General features: G+C 41.1%; 1 protein-coding gene across 6 annotated transcripts in view; it reads left to right on the top strand.

Moving 5' to 3' along the window:
* ADAM22 (ADAM metallopeptidase domain 22) overlaps positions 1-19,169 on the top strand; it is a 419,533-nt gene that overhangs the window by 354,608 nt on the left and 45,756 nt on the right. For 2 of the 6 annotated variants that reach the window (XM_073629692.1, XM_073629694.1), the window contains exons 24-27: positions 3,631-3,739; positions 7,729-7,819; positions 10,049-10,066; positions 18,683-18,877. In XM_073629692.1, coding sequence (XP_073485793.1) covers positions 3,631-3,739; positions 7,729-7,819; positions 10,049-10,066; positions 18,683-18,877 — 413 coding nt within the window. The remainder of the gene's footprint in view (positions 1-3,630; positions 3,740-7,728; positions 7,820-10,048; positions 10,067-18,682; positions 18,878-19,169) is intronic. The other 4 variants (XM_073629695.1, XM_073629696.1, XM_073629697.1 and 1 more) reach the window with 2 other exon arrangements.

A 19,169-nucleotide genomic window follows, 5' to 3' on the forward strand; every position in this document is an offset into this window, starting at 1 on the left:
GTTATGTGTAATAAAATGGAATGACAAAGTGGAAAAAGTATTGAACAGGCTAACTGAAATGTATTTAATACTTCTTACAAAATCCTTTGTTGGTAATGACAGCTTCAAGACGCCTCTAGAAAAACAAGTCGAATGCATTGTTCAGGTGTGATTTTGGCCCATTCTTCCACACAGTCTTCAAATCTTGAAGGTTCCGTGGGCCTCTTCTATGAACTCTGATCTTTAGTTCTTTCCATAGATTTTCTATTGGATTCAAGTCCTGGGTGGTTTCAGCAGGGGGGCATTGATAGTTTCAAAAAACTATTAGATAAGCACCTGAACGACCGCAACATACAGGGATATACAATGTAATACTGACATATAATCACACACATAGGTTGGACTTGATGGACTTGTGTCTTTTTTCAACCTCACCTACTATGTAACTATGTAACTATGTAAGTCAGGTGATTACGTGTTAAATATAAACACAATTGTGTGCAAAGTGCAAAAAATATAACCAATAAATGATAAATAAAATAATTAACAAATGTGAAGTGCCAAAGTGTCCAACAGCATTTGAAAAATCGGGATTAGAAAAGTAATTCCAGAGAGCACAATCAAAATCAAAGTCAATCATAGAATACACTCCCCTCTTGCGACCCCACTCACCAGAGCTCATAGACCCTCAGCTTTGCAGTCCAGGGGTCAAAAACGCTTAATGGGGTCATGATGTATCCAAGGGTAGAGGTGATCCTCTGCTGCCACTTCCAGCAATGTCTCCTCTTTACTTTGTAAGTTATTGACCCGCTATTCTGCACTCACCTGGAGGGACTTTAAAATAGCCATAGTTTAAGCTGAATTTAGGGTATAAAAGTGACTGGATTTTTTCGTTGGGGTTCCGGCCAGTAGGGGGTTCTGAATAAGTTTTAGGGTAAATTGACCTAGTTTTTAGTTGGGTACTCCATGGTCAGTAGGGAGTTTAGTTTTTTTTGGTTCTTAGTTTTGTACACTCTGTATCCACTGCACGGTTGGTTATTTTCCTATGTTAGAATGGCACTCATTTGCCTCAGATCTGCCCTAATTTGCTTTCCCTCTCAGACCTCAAAGGGGATGAAACCCCTCATCTACATGTCATCTGGTAATTTTACAATATGTCCAAAATGGCTACGGAACTAAAACTGATATCTTGGAATGTTCAGGGTTTAAATGATAAGATTAAGAGAGATTTAAAGTTCAAATACATAAATCACCACAAACCGCATGTTTTGTTTCTACAGGAGACGCATCTCCTGGGCAACAAAATTCTTGCCCTCTGTAGGCCCTGGGTACAGCAGTCGTTTCATGCAACGTACTCTAGTTATGCGAGGGGAGTCGCTATACTACTGGCCAAGTCCCTTGAATATAAGGGTTTTTTTTTTTTTTCTTATTATTATTATTATTATACAGGATTTATATAGCGCCAACCGTTTGCACAGCACTTTACAACATCGGGGAAGACAGTACAATTACAATACAATTCAATACAGGAGGGATTAGAGGGGAATAGAGCTTACAATCTAGAATTCATTTTTTTTTATACATGTATACATTCAAAACATAGAGGTCGAGAGGGCAACATACCTTCTCTCCCCTTGGCCTTGCAGGGCCGCAATTTGGAACTAACGTATTCCAACTAATCAACCTAAATAGAAATCTAGAAGTCCCCCCCCCCTAAACTCAACCATCAGCACCAGTCCATGAGAAATAGAGCACCAGTAAGTTACAATCAGAGTTTAGTTGTGTCATTTGTTCATCTGAATTCAGGGAAATGGTTGGTAAAGTGATCACATATACATGTCGAGCAAGCTCTTCAACATCAGTAGCAAGAGTTCACATTACCCAACTCCTATCCATGAGATTGTATAATCCAATAAGCTAAAATTGGGTGTATCAGCCCACTGTTGTAGAGGAGTCTAACCATGGCTGCCAGACCTTATAGAATTTTTTCTTACAGCCCCTTGAAGTCTATGTGGCCTTATAAAGATGGATTACGGAGTTCATCAGACCCTTCCAGTATGATATTGTAGGAGCATTTGCCTTTTTTCAATGTAGTAAGATGGCCTTCCTACCATAGAACAACCCTATATTGAGTAAAGTGCGGTGAGCTAGAGAAGGAACCGCCTCCTCCCCCAAACCTATGAGACATACTCTTGGTGTTGTAGGGATTGGGATACAGAGTACCTCTGACAAACAAGAGGTGATCGCAGACCAGAAACTCTTGACCTGTGAACAATAAAAATATATTCTGCATTCGCAGGTGAGGAAGAACACCTCCAGCATTCATCGGTGGCAGAGGAATAAATGCGCGCCAGCCTGGCTGGCGTGTAATAAATCCTATGTAGATACTTAAAGTGTATAAGGCAGTCCCTAGCGGATACCAAGTGTTTAAATGGGTGGTCCCACATATCTTCCCAGTCTTCTCCTTGGATTTCAGGGATATCTGCTACCCATTTTTCCCGACATCTAGTTACCGCCGGTGGCGTTTTTTTGAAAAAGGATTTGTATGTAGCTGATAAGGGTTTGGGCAATTCATAACCCTCCAAGAGATCCTCAAGGGCAGAGGGTAGCTCCTCTACCTTCCGGGTGGAGAACTGTGTCTGAAACGCATGGCGCAGTTGTAAATACCGGAAAAAGTATGTGTTAGGTAGATTTTGTCTTGCTTTTAATTGGTCAAACGTTATGAGTTCTCCCTCCCTTGTAATATCCCCTAGTACTTTAACCCCCCTACTAGCCCAAACCATGGGGTCCGGCAGCCCTTGCATATAATTTTACTCTATTGATCACTGACCAGGAGGGTCGATATATTATTCTCTTGCTGGAAATTAAGGTGATGGTTTATGCTCTGATATATTCCTCCTCCTTTCAACCAGCGGGTCTTGTACAAATTATATGAAAAATTGTCCACACTGCAATTCTCCAGATTCTATATAGCAGGAGACTTTAATTCCACTTTATACCCATCTTTAGATTCGTCTAATCCTAATAGAGTTTACACACCTGATTTACTCCACTGTGCACAGGCCTTTAACTACACTGAAATTTGGAGATAGAAACACCAAAATAACAGGGCCTACTCCTTTCACTCCACTTCTCACAAATCCGGTTCCAGGATCGACCTGGTCTTTGGTAACACCTGTGCTTTGGCAGCAGTGGGGGAGGTTTTGTACCTGCCTGCGGGCCTCTCTGACCATGCCCCTTTGGCCTCTCTTGCCACAGTGTCAATCGGTAATATTTGAAATTTGTCCCAGTTGACTTTGAGTCCTGAGCAGTCAGTGATACTGTAGAGGATGCCTAGAGCCGCTTGAAGGGAAGGACCAGGGTCATTTAGGAAGAAAATGAGATCGTCCGCATACATGGCTAGTTTTTCACGTATGGCGCCGACCTTTATGCCTCTGACCATGTTTGCTTGTCTAAGGGCCAAGGCGAGTGGCTTCATCACCAGGGCAAAAAGTGCCGGGGATAAGGGGCAACCCTGCCTCGTACTTCTGCCTACTGTGAAGGGGCCTGAAGAATGTAGTTACCCCTTAGGGCATGCATTTTTAGCTGCATTTGCACAATAAACCAATTGCCACACATTGATATTAAAAACACTTCTGTTGTCATTTGCAGATCTGTAGCAGTGAAGTGAAGTGTATCTGTGACAAGTACTATATTGGGGAGGACTGCAGCACATTTTTTCCATATAAAAGCACGTCCAAGCCAGATGTAATTGATGATGGTCAGTATGCCCATTCTAAGTCTCTACTGCAGGGTAGATCTGTTTTCTAGCTTAACCTTGCAAGAAATAAATTTTTCATCATCCTTTTCATTATTTCTTCATTTTCCTTTTGTAATTGTCACTTTTTAATTTTTTCATTCTAATCCAGTAGCAGTTCTATAATAGATAATATCGCAATGGGGGTGGGGGGGGGGATTTACTAAAACTGGAGCACTCAGAATCTGGTGCAGCTGTGCATGGTAGCCAATCAGCTTGTTCAGTTAACCACTTGCCGACCGGCTCATGCCGATATACGTCGGCAGAAGGGCACGTACAGGCAGCTTAACATACCTGTACGTTGCCCTTTAAGAAGCGGCACACGCCCGCCGTGACCTCCGTGAGTGTGATCGCAGGGATACCCGCGATCGTCTCACGGAGAGGAAGAACATGGAAATGCTTTTGTAAACAAGCATTTCCCCGTTCTGCCTAGTGACAGGACACTGATCACAGCTCCCTGTAATCGGCAGCGGTGATCAGTGACGTGTCACACATAGCCCCTCCCCCCACAGTTAGAATCACTGCCTAGGACACACTTAACCCCTTCACTGCCCCCTAGTGGTTAACCCCTTCAATGCCAGTAACATTTACACAGTAATCAATGCATTTTTAATTGCACTGATCGCTGTATAAATGTGAATGGTCCCAAAATCACGCCATAAGTGTCCGATCTGTCCGCCATAATGTCGCAGTCATGATACAAATCGCTGATTGCCGCCATTACTAGTAAAAAAATATTATTAATAAAAATGCCATAAAACTATCCTCTATTTTGTAGATGCTATAACTTTTGCACAAACCAATCAATAAACACTTATTGCGATTTTTTTACCAAAAATATGTAGAAGAATATGTATCGGCCTAAACAAAAAGTAAAAAATAATGCGTTTTTTCAAAATTGTCACTATTTTTTTGTTTATAGCACAAAAAATAAAATAAAAATAAAAACTGCAGAGGTGATCAAATACCACCAAAAGAAAGCTTTATTTGTGGGGAAAAAAAGGACATCAATTTTGTTTGGGAGCCACGTCGCACGACCGCGCAATTGTCAGTTAAAGCGACGCAGTGCCGAATCGCAAAAAGTGCTCTGGTCTTTGGGCAGCCAAATTGTTCGGGGCTTAAGTGGTTAAGGGAGAAGTACAGCCAAAGCTCATTTGGCTGTACTTCTGTGGATCACAGGAGTGCAGTCCATTCTGCACTCCTGTGACCCGTTATTGGCAGACAGTGGGCTGAAGCCCACTGTTGGCTGACGTCACAGTGCCGGTCCAGGTTGGGGTCGGGTTGGGTTCTTCCCAGAACCCTGGACTGGCACCTGGCTCAGCCTTTCAGCCAGCGGGGCCAGCCGCACCTGCCCGCTCCACAGCCCAGCGCTTCAGTGAGCGCATTGGGAAGGTGGGTCAGAGCAGACAGCAGTGAGTGACAGTCACCAGCTCTATGTTCACGAAAATCTGAGAACTGAACGATCAGCGGTGTTTGAGCACTCGGTTCTCAGCCGGCGGGCGACAGATGCAGCATCGGTAGGTAAGTATGATTCTTAAAAAAAAAAAATCCTCTAACCTCTCTCTAACCTCTCTAAGCTTTGGCAGTAAAACCTGGAAGCTGATTGGTTTCTGTGCAGAGCTGCACAAGATTTTGCACTCTCTCTAGTTTTAACAAATCTTCCCCTCATATCTCTCAACCTTTAGCTTATGTAAAGTGAACCTGTGCTTTGTCCATGCCCATGCACTTTCCTTATGTTTCCCTGCTACACCGTTCAGCTGCCTGGTGTTTACTTGAAGTGCTAAGTAGTTCCAGGTGGGTATGAAACACACGTTCCCTTACCTCCAAAGATGCAACACTGAGGGTTTGAGCAGCCAATCACCAAGCCGCAGCGATTTTAATGGGGTCTATGCTTTGACCAAAACAACCAGGCAAGCAAATTGGTTCGAATGCAAAGGGAAGATGAGTATAAGTAGCTTGGAAGTTGGACTTTAGGTGAATTTATTGCTTTTTCCCTCCCATTTAGAGGGGGTTGTCTGTGCAGACTAAAATAATTATGCTACAATCAAACACGAACGTTATAAGAAAACGTAGCTTCCCTGGAATATGTTTATATACTCAGATGAGGGCAAATATCTGATAGATGGTACCACACAACCAACTTAAACATCCCACCCTGGCCAGCAAGTCTGTTTGTTTGCCCTTTCTAAAGCCCCCCCCCTTTTTTTTCTCTCTCTTCTCCCCTTTCTCTCCCTTTACCCATCTGTTTCTTATCTCACCTCTCTGTTCCTTTCTCCTTTCTATCCATTATTTAAAAAATTTGGGTACCCTAACCATGGGTGCATTTAGTAGTCTTATTTTAGCTTACATGTTGGTGCTATTCATCTCTGTACAGTCTATGATCTGCACTTTTGTACCTTTTAATGCACTTATCTTATTTGACTACTTTTTCGCTGTTCAACATTTGATGCGACTGGTTGGTTACCTTTTGAACCCTAAATAAAAAAAAAAATTTAAAAAAAATTATGCTACATGTAAAATAACTAATTAATTTTATAGTATCTAAAATGTGTGTCTAATATAAATGAAAATATTGTAAATGAAAGGGAATGTATGTGGCCTGCCCTTAACTTACTTTCTGTTTGCTGTCATAGCGTACTGTGCAGAGCTTTTTAGTCAGTGTAGCAAATACCTTACCTGTACGTATCCCTAATTGTTGACTTGTCTGTCTACAGGTGAAGGTGGATAGTTCTCCTGGCACTTCAGATGCAGTCATCTGAGTTTGTAGCCTAAAAAGAAGCACTTTTTTCACCCGGCAGGAAATTGGTTTCAGAGCAGCATAGAAACGAACCCAAAAAAACAAAATTATTCTGTAGCCAAAACGTATTGGTTTGTTTCAGATAGAGTTGGGAACTGTAAGAACCCTTGTCAAGCTTCTATTTTGCTGTCTGTGTCTCTGCTGTTATCTGTTTGTCCTAAAGACCATTGTTGCTAAGAGAGAAAGTTATGGGCAGAACAAGAGGTGAGAGTAAAACTTTCAGTGAGGACTGTTGACAATTGTCTAAATGGGGAATTCATATTACTTTGGAGAGATTTTTTTGCAGTTTCTCTTGCGTCTTCAGGACAGGAAATGAAGGGAAATCGATCCAAGAGGACACAGTAGAATCAAACCAACAGGGGTTTTAACCCTTTACTACTTTATCATAAACTAAAAAGAAATGTGTTGGCTATACATACACTTTTTATTTGATTTTAAGAGTATTTTTCATAGAATAATTGTAGATTCAATTGAAGCACTTTTACAAATGAAACAATGAATTGCAGTTAATTCCTCAGTAGCTAAGGTCGGCCATACATGGTTCGAATCTCGGGCGGTTGAGCAGGAACTGCCTGAGCGTCAAACCATTAATGGACAGGCTAAATTTACCAAGTTGATTGATCGATCAACTTTGGTACAACCTTGGTTGCAGGAAAGAAATTTGCACCGTCTATGGCCTGCCTAAATTAAGTGAATTGTCTTTAGTCTGTTAAGACTAAAGATACAAAATAATGGACACAATTGGATTGATTTACTAAAACGGGAGCATTCGAAATCTGGTGCAACTGTGCATGGTAGCCAATCAGCTTCTAACTTCAGCTTGTTCAACTAAGCTTTGACATTAAAACCTGGAAGCTGATTGGTTTCTATGCAGAGCTACTCCAGTTTTTGCACTTCCCAGTTTTAGTAAATCAACCCCACTATATGAAAAAAAAAATGCTTATTGCTAGCATTGTTGGAAAAACTGGCCAGTGAAGGCTTCATGTGTTAAGACTCCTACTGAGCAGCAACAATGTGGGGTGTGATGGATAGTTTTCCCTGTCCCAAAGTGCAAAACAGCTTTTAATCTTCTTGTACTGTATTGTGTTATTAACTAACCCTGTATGCATGTAAGATAACGCTAATAATGACTAATTGACTTGTATGCTTCTTTCAGGTGTGGTTAGCACAAACATAATCATAGGAGCAATTGCTGGTACCATGCTAGTGTTGGTGTTGGTATTAGGAATTACAGCTTGGGGTTACAAGTAAGTGACGACACGGCATGTATTCTGATTTAAACTCTTTCATTAGATCAATGTAGTTAGTGGAGACATACAGCCCCATGAGCTCAGAGATTTATGAGATGCAGGGAAAACTGCTTTACAAAACAGATACATAAAATGCAGTAACCTACCGCAAACAATACAATTACTTTTTTTTTGCTATTTTATGACTAGTGCCAACAAGTTTTCCTTATTAAAGAACTCAATCTCATCAGTTCATGGTTCAGGGTGCTTGCAGTCTCTTGTGCACACAAGTACGATGTAGGGGCAGTTTTGGTAGATTTACCTACAAGTGTGTTTTGGGAAGGAAACTCACTAAACATGTGGAGAGCATACAATCTCCAGGCCGAAGCAAACCAGTGATTTGCTTTTTTTTTTTTTCACAAGGTGACTTAAAGTGAAGTTCAGCCTAAAACTGACTAACTCTAAATCTACTGGCAGCCACATTCTAAGATTAATCTATCTAACCCTGTAAAGCAAAAATTGCTATACATACCTTTTCTGCAGCCGATCCGCTCCGGTCTCCAGCGATGGAAGCTGTGTGCAGGAGACAGCCGACAAGTAACGTCATAGACTTGCTATGGGGCTTCCATTGTCGGCTGCACATGCCTACACAGAGAAGCCGCCACTGACAGCTCAGCGTGGGACCGGATCGGCTGCAGAAAGGGTATGTATATCAATTTTTTTAGACTGTGGTTGCAAGTAGATTTAGAGCTCAATACTAAATTATGGTGCCTTGTTCCACAACTGTGTCTCTTTATGGAGGTGGCCATCTAAGTGGAAGAGAAAACTTTGCCTTCTCATGTCGGAACTGCCTTTGCTGATTGGTGATCTGATGATTGGTGGGGGATTTTTAAGAAGCAGCAGGAGTAGTGGAAGATGCACAGATCCACTAAATTAAAGTGACTGTAAAGCTTCGATTTAAAAAAAATAATAAACATGTCATACTTACCTGCTCTATGCAATTGTTTTGCATAAAAGAAGCCCGTATTAAGTGTACTCCTGTGATACACAGGAATAGTATGGCCAAAATAGCTTTGGCCATGTTTCTCCTTTAAATAATAATTATGCCAAGTTAATTGCAATTAGATTAACTCAAATATTACCCGCACTAATGCATTCTTAAAAAAAAAAAAGTAGTCTTCATGGGCTTAAATGAAGCTAGTGCAATTAGTGGGAAAATAATATTTTCAACCCATTATTTCTTTCAGAAGAAAACAGAATGGCTTTTTATCACCAATTTATCCTAAAAATATAGTCTTGTTAATTCAACAGGGGTGGTTTAATAAATAAGTAGAAAATGTTCACTTTGCAAAGTGAATAAGCTGGGGCTTACACTAAAATTTCAGGCAACCTTGGATAGATTTTTGATATAAACACATCTACCAAACACATCTACCAGACATTCCACATTCAGTTCTTTATCGAGGTATAATTTAAAACTCTAAAACGATATTTTTCAATATCGTCATATAAATCTTTAAAAGGTTTATTTTTACACTTTGCAGAAGGAATTTTCCCCCTCTGTCTTTTTAAGAATTGCTTTAGGGTGCAGTTGCACAGACTTTAACATCTAAGATTTGTAAGCCTGTTCTCTTGTTCTGACTTTGAGGGTCCATCATTGGCTGTTTGCTGTCCTACCTTCATCACATCGATAAAGATTACCACAAGGGATACTGCATCCCAGTGCTGGTTCACAGGCAAGCAGACCAAAATTACCATGTTATAATAAAACTAGATGAATTTACACTATTGACCAAAAGTTTATGGACACCCAAACTATATGGCCAAAAGTATGTGAAGTTCATTTGTTTACTGTGAACAGTACTGTTAATTCTACGAGATCCACATACATTTTGAAAATGGCGCACTTTTTAACTTTGGACACACTCTTTTTGCTAAATGGGCACACATTTCAACAGGAAACACTTCAAACTCTTGGGGGAAAGCATTAACAGTGCAGTATAAATGTTCATGGTTTTGGAATGGGATGTCAAACAAACTCATAAAGGTGTTATGTCAAATGTCCGTAAAATGTTTGGCCATATACAATAGTGTACATTATTGTTCTTTTTGCTTTCAATTCTTGTACAATTTTGTTCTACTAAAATTCTCAGTAAATTCTACCTTAAAAAAAATCAAAATACAGAATAAAAAAAAACAAGAAATGATACGTTAGTAATTCTTTGTTCTCTTCTTTAACATGAAAAGAAACTATCGGAGAGAGAGGTAAGTAGGCTGCCTTTTCATTTAGCTGCATTTCATCACTTTCATGTGTAGTTACCTGTCTTTCACAGTTTACATTTGTATGTACCATATGTACCATGCTGTTTTCACTGGTGGGTAGTCCTGATGTCTGCTCTGCTTTAGAGAAAATAGAAATTGAATGAAAAATCTGCAGGCTAATGATACATTTATTTGATATTTGAAATGCAATTTACATTATGCTGTGCTGTACAGAATAAAAAAGAGAGAGAGAGATGTTTTTGAAATAGTAAATTGTAGGCTTCTATTGTACAATACCCATTCGGGCTGTATGTCGCCCAAGCAGCACGCCATCCTCACACCTATATCCTTGTCAGATAACAATACAAGGCCATATTTTCTGCCGTTTCATCATGTTTAGGTTCATCCTTGATGGTTTGATATCACAATAACAACGGAGCAGGATTATAATAGTCTAATTTTATTTGTTTCAATGTTTGTCTGCAGCATTTAAAATATATTGTTATAGAAAATGTTAGAAGTTGTCTCTGTGCTTTGTGTCCTAACATGGGTAAAAAACAAAAGATAAACACAACTATAGTATAACTTTACTTTGGTCTAACGGAAGGAAAATTGTCAGCAAGGTACAATTGTTACGCATTTTATGTGTATTTAATTTTCTTTTGTATGTTACTAAAAAAAAATGTTACAGTGCATGCTTTACTGGATTTTTAGTGAGTGCATGTTTTAGTTATTGTAACACTTATCTTGTAATGTGTATTCCATTTTTTTACATGCTTGATCTACTATATTTCCATTACTGTTTTAGATATGCAAACTATTAGATTCAGTTTTAATGTCAAGCTTTCATTATAGCAGTGTATAGAGCTGTAGTTCTGTAAAAGAAACTTCCTCACTTTTAATTGCTCTGATTCAAAAGTTAAAAAAAAGTAGTCTTCAAAAATCTGTCTTTTTACATGTATAGTTCATTAACTATTACATAACCTTAATTAACAGTTAAAAAATTAAGCCTGTCCTGGATTATTATTGGAAGACCTTTCTTCTTTGTAGATAGTAGAGGTGGTTTATACATGGCTCGAAAAAAGCAAAATTGTGACTGTTTCAAGTATCCTTTTTAACACTTTTAGGCCCCTTTCACATATGCGGACCGTTTAGGTCCGCTTGTCAGTTTTTTAGGCGGACTTGAACGGATGTTCCATGCAGTTCTATGGAGCAACGGATGTCAGCGGTGACACATCCGCTGACATCCTATCCTCTAAATTCAGACGGATGGAAACCCTATTTTACATCTGTCTATCAGATCAGATGAAAAGGGACCAGCGGATCCATTTTCATCCGATTCCCATAGCGGAGAGAGGAGATCTGATAGGTCCGTTTCTCCACAGTAAGCAGAGATGGACCTGTCATCCGCTGGCTTAGCGGGGATCAACGGATTGATCCCTGCTGAGCGAGCAGAGTCTGTGAAAACGGACATCAGTACGTGAAAGAGCCCTAACACAGCCAAGCCACGGGGTAGCTCACTCATCCCTTCTAAGAGATATCAATGAAAATTACCATAGACATGCAATGACAACTACTAAAGCCACGTGTTGGAAAACATCAATTGGGCAGGCTAGAAAACCTCAGAATAAGGGGAGCCTGGTACACTACATACAGTGTGTAGTCCCTTAAAAATTGGGTGCTGTAGTGACTACCCACTGCATGGTGCCATTGTCAACATATCCAAAAAATCAGCAAGTGCACCAAACTGCTCAATAAGATAATTTATTTTTACAGAAAGACATGCATGCCTTTCTGTGATTAATAAAAGCTCTTACTGAACAATTTGCCATACTGGTGACATTTGGCCTCCCATTGAAAAAAAAATATGTGCTGCATCGTATAAGTGCATCTACACTTACAGCTGAAACCTCCCACTGTGAGCTGCAGTGTCAGGGAGGACTAGCATGAGACACAAATAAAGGAGATTTGGCTCAGTCAGGGAAGGCAAAAGAAGTACAGAACTCAGGGCAGGCATTTATAGACCATGCATTATGTGCTACTACTTTCAGGTGATTTGACACTAGCAATAGCTATATAACCCTGAATCACCATCTTCAGGTACAAGTAGTGGTTGTACCAGGTCCTTCAGAAGAACAGTTTAGGGTTTTACTCAGTCCTATTCACAGCCCCAAAACCAAATAGGAACATCCATCCAATACTGGACTTCAAATCCTTAAACAAATTTCTTTGTGTACAAAAATTTTTGATGCAATCTACAAGATTTGTGATTGCTTTACTTAGAAAAGGAAAATTTAGTGCACCAGTAGAAGCCTATTTCTATATTTTCCATTCTCCCATCACACCAATGCTTCCAACATTTTGCTGTGGGATCCCGGCACTGCCAGTTTGTGGCACTGCTATTTGGACTATGTTCTGCACCCTGAGTGTTACATAAGTGCTTGCCTCACTTCTGTCTTTTCTGTCAACCCAGGGTATTCATATCACAGGTTATTTGGATAACCTTCTACTGCCAGTACTCCTCAGCCAAGACCTTGTCTGCCAATGTCCAAAGGAATATCCAGTTCCCTCAAACCTTTGGCTGGATAATCAACTTTTCAAAGTCTGTTCACCAGCCCTCCTACTATCTGGAGTACCTGGGTCTAATCTTGGACACAGCTGAAGCAAGAAACATCCTTCCTCAGGAGAGGATTGCCTCTGTAAAGTCCATCTCTCGGACTCTCAGTTCGCTATATCACCCCTCATTTCACTTCTGTATGAGGGTCCTGGGCTTCAAAACAGTCTCAGTGCCCATTTTCACTCCAGACCCCTTCAATGCAACATCCCCAGACATGGAACAAGCAGACCGAATCCTAGGAAGAAGGCGCCAGTCAAGTGAAGATCTCCCTGGCATGGTGAATCTCCAATCCTGCACTGGAAATAGAAAAGCCATTCCTTCACAGGACTTGGAAAGTGGTAATGCTAGATGTGAGCCTTACAAATTCTTGCACAGTCCAATCTTCTCATGGGCATTCTTGAACTGAGATCCAACAGACTGTCTCTACAATATCAGAACTCCTGTCTATAGGGTCATCCAGTCAGAGTACAGTGGGACAGTGCCACAGCAATGGGCTATATAAATCATCAAGGGGCATCAGAAACCTAGCAGCTCTGAAAGAAACAAGTCTAATACTGTCATTCGCAGACACTTACATTCTAGCTCTCTTGGCTGCCCTAATTCTGGAAATAGACAATTGGCAGGTGGATTTTCCAAGCTGTCAATGCATAAACCTGGAGGATTGGTCTTTGCACCCAGAGATTTTTCAAAATCCCTGTCAAAGGTGGGGAAGACCAGATGTTGACATCCTGGTTTTCCCCGTTTAACATCAACCTGAACAAATTTGTAGCCAAGACTAAGGATCCTCTAGCCTTCACAATAAATGCTCTGGTTATCTTTTGACTCAAGTCCAACTGGTTTATACCTTCTCTCTGATGAAGATCATCCCTTGAATGCTGCGCAAGAGAAGGGAGAAAAGGGCACCGCTGATTCTCATTGTACCAAATTGGAAGAAAGGAGTACACAGCCAAACTCAGACTTTTTGTAGGGAAGCCCTGGCCTCTTTCAAGCAGACCAGACTCTCTGGCTCAAGGCCCCCTTTTCCACCCTGCTTCTCAGTCACTGGATTTAATGGCAAGTCCTAAATGATAGGTGCATCTCTGATTTGATTATTTCTATATCTAACTCTGAGCAAGGAAATCCAACTCCTGCAAAATTCACTATTGCTCACGGAAGGACAGAAGACTTAACCAAGGTACTCATATGTTGGCCTTTCTTCTGGTCTTGACAAGTGTCTGGTGCTGAGTACTGTCAGGGAGGAGGTTTCTGCTTTATCCATCCTTTTCCAGAAACCCCTTGCCTTGCATATCTTTATCATGATATTTCTATAGGGAGTTGCTCACGACTTTCCCCTATTTTGACCTCCTGTGTCACCTAGGGATCTTAGTCAGATGCTCACTTAGTCAGATGTTCACTATTCTTCAGAGCCCCTCTTCCGTTTTGAACCGATTAAAGACATTCCTTTGGAAGACCTCAACTTTTAAGGTGGCTCTCTTGGTTGTCATCACATCATGCAGGTATGTTTCTGACTTAGCAGCTCTCTCTTGTAAAGAGCCTTTATTATTTTGCACAAGGACAAGGTGGTTTTGATACCAAAGCATTCATTTTTGATAGTGTTCTCCTTCCACTGCAATAAGAACATTGTCTTCCCTTCCCTCTGTCCCAACCCAAAACATGACAAAAAAAATGCTGAAAGTGGTTAGGGCTGTCAGGGTTTATGTGAAAGCTACAGCCACTATTCACAAGACTGATTTCCTCTTTTTCCTGCTCATGGGCCCTGTGTGCACTGTGGGCACACAGTCGTCTGATCCACCAGGCAACGGTGGAACAGGAAACTCTAACTTCCAGGGCTTATGCCTTTAAGGAAAAAGTTCCTCCCTTTCCCATCAGAGTCTATGTCACCACAACAGTTGGTGTCTCCTGAGCTTTTCATCATCAATCACATGTATCCCAGATTCTCAAGACCATCACCTGGTCTCTGTTCACACGTTTTCCAAGTTCTACCAGATGGATGTTCAGGTCTCATCTGATGTGAGCTTTGTCCGCAAGGTTCTTCAAACTGTTATTTGAGTATTTTGTTCAGGTTCCTTAAACCTTTGTGTTTCTTGTGGACCTGTTGACAGTATGTTGTTGCCCACCCCTCAGTTTTATTACTTGGGTATATGTCCCAGGGTCTATGAATACCAGTCTCATACTGTACGATTAAGAAAATAGGAATGTGGACTTAAACAGTAAATTCCTTATCTTGAAGTACAGTACAGGACACAGTAATCCCCCCCCCCCCCCCCCCCAGTGTCTTGATTACTCCTTATTGCTTGCTAAAGACTGGAGCCTCAAGAGGTGGGGTTATGTGGGTACACATTGGAGGTAGCCTTAGCAAGAGTTTGTACCAGTGTACAATCACCTGAAGGTAGCGGCTTATAACCTTTGGTCTATACCTGTCCTATATCTCGTACTGTACTCCAAGAGAAGGCATTCATGGGTAAGTGTTTTTCTGTTTACTTTGAGGATTGTGCATCACATAGTAACTTAATTTGATACTTGAATGAACTGCCATACAGAAGCCTCTATGAATTGTGCATTGATGACAATTTTCCTTAAACAAAGATATGCTTTTAGAAACATAAACACAATTGACTTTTTTTCCAATTTGCTTTTGCTGTGAAAAAAACATCTTCTGTGCAGCTGAAATGAAATATTTTGTACCTAGCACTTGCACTCTGTGTGTTGCTGATCTCTTTAACCTGCCATAAAAGCATTTAACTGTGTAACAACAGTTATACGTTTATTACAAGGCTCATGTAATTTTGTCCCATTTATCAAAAAAAATACATTAAGAGTTTTTAAACAGACTTATTCTTAAATTGGTATACTTTGTTGAATTTAAATAAGATTGTCAATCCAACAAGAAACAAAGTAATGGAAGTGTTTTAAACACAATAATTCTTCTGGAGGTCTGGGTGCAGAAAATATGTAAAAATTACTCAGTGCCCCTAAGTGTCCCTGATCTGGACCTCTCCTTGTTAACCTAACTTTAAAGGGGTAGTAAAGCCTGCCATGTCTATAATATGGCTTAACTATAGGTACAGTAAATCTCCTAAATGTGCATTGTATAGGACAAGGGTCACCAACCAGGGCCAGTCCGCAGCTTGTTGATGAACGAGCTGCACAGTGGGAGGTGAACGGCAACCGCAGTCCGCATGGGGGCTACCACAGACCTCGGTCGCCGCTCACCACCTGCTGTGCTACCATGCCCGAATGTCATCTCCTGGCTTCTCTGCCCACCTGGCCAACAATGGCTTCCTATCAGCAGGGCAGGGGGCGGGAGGTGCTGCAGATCAGAATGGAGAGCTTCTCCTGTCCCCTCCCCTGCTGATAGGATGACATCGTCGGGCAGGCGGGGGACCCGGGACAGTACACACGGGCTGAGCATAGCCTCTGCCCTGCCAAATGTAGGAGTCCTAAGCAGGGGAGGCAGAGATTAGAATAGGGAGAGAGGAAAGGGTGGGCAGACTGCAGGGGCACTGTGATGGATGAGGCTGTGATTGCTAGAGGCACTGTGATATAAAGAGGACTGCACTGTAAAGGGGCACTATAATCATTACAGTGCCCTTTTACACTGCAGTCCCCTTTATATTACAGTGCCCCCTTTACATCATAGCCCCAATTTACATTACAGTGCCCCTTTACAGAGCAGTCCCCTTTACATTACAGTGCCCCTTTTACAGAGCAGCCCCCCTTACATCATATCCCTCTTTACGGAGCAGTCCCCTTTACATTACAGTGCCCCCTTTACAGAGCAGTCCCCTATACATCACAGTGCCCCCTTTACAGAGCAGTCCCTTTTACATCACAGTGCCCCATTTACAGAGCAGTCCCCATTACATGTAAAGGGGCACTGTGATCTAAAGGGGACTGCACTGTAAAGGGGCACTGTAATGTAAAGGGGGCTGTGATGTGAAGGGGAACTGGGGACACTGATATAAAGGGGGAACTGTGCTGTAAAGGGGGGTTGTGGTGTGAAGAGGGGCTGAGGACAGACTCTGTGAATATCCCATCCCCCGACCCGTCCACCAAACACCAACTGGTCCCACCTAGAGATTCACCCATCCTAAGCATCAGTATAAATTCTACACACATACCCATATGCCAATAAGTATTCTGGGGTATGGTCCACATGGTACCAAAAAGGCAATATATACATAATGGTCGGGACACTGGAAGTATTAACTTCTGGCGTACTGTCCATTATCCACATTTCTACCAGTTCTGGATCCCAGCTCAAAAAATGACTGATCTTTCAAAACGTACCTTGTATGAAGAACTTGGTGCTTCTCTGTCTTCTGGGACATATGATAGGTGTTGAGACACTAGTCAAGTGATTTCTGATGACGTATACATTCAGGTAGAGCCAACAGAACTACCACTGAAAGAGACCAATTGCCAGGGAAAAAACAATTGGCAATTTCTCTACAATGGGTACATTGTTTACATTTCCCTTTGTCCTTTCATTGATGGATTGATAATCTGGATTAAAACCCTGTCATAGTCATATATTATCAATAGGTCTGCTTTAATAAACCACAATTTCAGATTTAAATAACAGGTAAAGTAACATAAGGGACATTTGTAATGCCCAGGAATAGCAGAAACCCCTGTGTTGTCACTGATACGTTGTGTAAATTGGTGAAGGTAGCCAAGGCAGTAGTGAAAGCCATCACTGATCATAGTGATAATCAATCCAATCAAGTACAGTTTAATTACTATAACAGAAAACTTCCTTCATTAACTAATGAACAGCATTCCATAAAAATCTAGCGATTTTTAAGTCACAATATACTCAGGTATATCTTCAAAGGAGAATCAGCATAGTGCTTTATCAGTCGGGGTTTAAGCAGGGTAAAAAGTGTTTACGTAGACTTCTACCTTCAAGTTTACAAACCTATGATTCACCCAAGATTCACCAATGGGGTCTTAAACAGAAATACTAATAACATAATTACATTTAACACCCCCCCCCTCTAAATGTGGTGAAATTAAAGAACATGCCAAGGACTACCTACAGGGACACCCACCGCTTGTTTGTCTCAGTCTACATTACCTATACAATTGACACACATTCACCTGTACAAATCCTGAAGATTTCTTTGTTTGCGTTCACTCTGTGCAACATTTACTGGTAGTCTATATAAATCCAACAAATGTTGCGTACCTCCCCCCCTCCAGGGTTAGTTTACCAATGAAAGTTGCCTAAACATGGAACCTTTTTGTCAACAGAGACCACGTGATCAGTGTCTTGGCATAGGTCAAGTGACTGGCGACTGGAGAGAGCCCCCTCCTTCCTATGATGTTTTAGCCCTCTCCTATTTTGTGAATGTTTAATCACTCTATGTTCTGACCCGGGTCCTCCTCCCCCACCCCACCTCCCTCCATAACCTTTTCTGTGGAAGTCAAGGAAGCCTTCCACATCATAGCTCTTTCCTTTTCTGTGAGTGTCTAATTACTTTCTGTGCTGGCCAAGCTCCTCTGCCCCTCCCCTTACCTCCCTAAATAAGCTTTATTTAGTAGTCAAGGGGAATACTATTGAGTGTCTACTGGGGCTGCTGACATTACAACCAAGATGGCAGCACCCAGCAGCAGTCTGACAGTTTTTGGATATCTTTACATGAGAGGCTTTTACAGGTAAATAAAATGCATATAATACAATAAATGCACGTATAATATAGGAAGATTTATGTTGAAATGAATGGTCTGGCAACAAGGTCTCTTAATGTCAGAGTTTTTTCCTGGGCTTTATTAGTGTCCCCCTATTTGTTACAATTGAAACATTGACTAAGATGTTTATACAGAATGCTGGTGGGAAACCACATATTGTCAACTTCTTTGTTCTACAAAGTGAACACTACATGTCCCATCTTCCCTCTCTGTCTTTTCCTTCTGAACTAATATTGCCTTTATGTCTGTGTCGTTTTCTGTGTGTGTTTGTCTTGTTTTCTGACTTTACGATATCTATTGTGCTTTAGACAAATACCCCAGGGAGATTATGTAAAAAAGGCTGGAGATGTCGACTCTTTTTATAGCGACTTGCCTCCTGGAGTCAGCTCCAACTCAGCATCTAGTTCTAAGAAGAGGTCTGCTATTCTGTCGCATTTTCAGATATCTGCCTGTTCCATCCCACATTATTCCATTAGTCAGAACATTTCATTGTTTTGCCGAAGGTTTGATCACTTTTTTATTTCCTACTTTGTGGAATATTGAATAAGGGGCTTTCCCTAAATCTTTGACTAGAAAGTGGCAGCGGCTAGGGTGCGTTATGTACATTAAAAGCTCCATTGTTGCTTTGTAGCCAACAGTACACAAAAATGTCAGGTGGGGGGCTATGCTTCAACACTTTTTCCAGTTATGAAGGTTTTAGTGTATTTTTTTCTATACAAATCCTACACTATTATGGTAGAGCTAAACCAAATTTGCTGTATAAACTGCAGTTTGACAGACTTCCTGATCACATGA

The sequence above is a fragment of the Aquarana catesbeiana genome, linkage group LG05 (genome assembly GCF_042186555.1).
Source record: "Aquarana catesbeiana isolate 2022-GZ linkage group LG05, ASM4218655v1, whole genome shotgun sequence".
NCBI classification, from domain to species: Eukaryota; Metazoa; Chordata; class Amphibia; order Anura; family Ranidae; genus Aquarana; species Aquarana catesbeiana.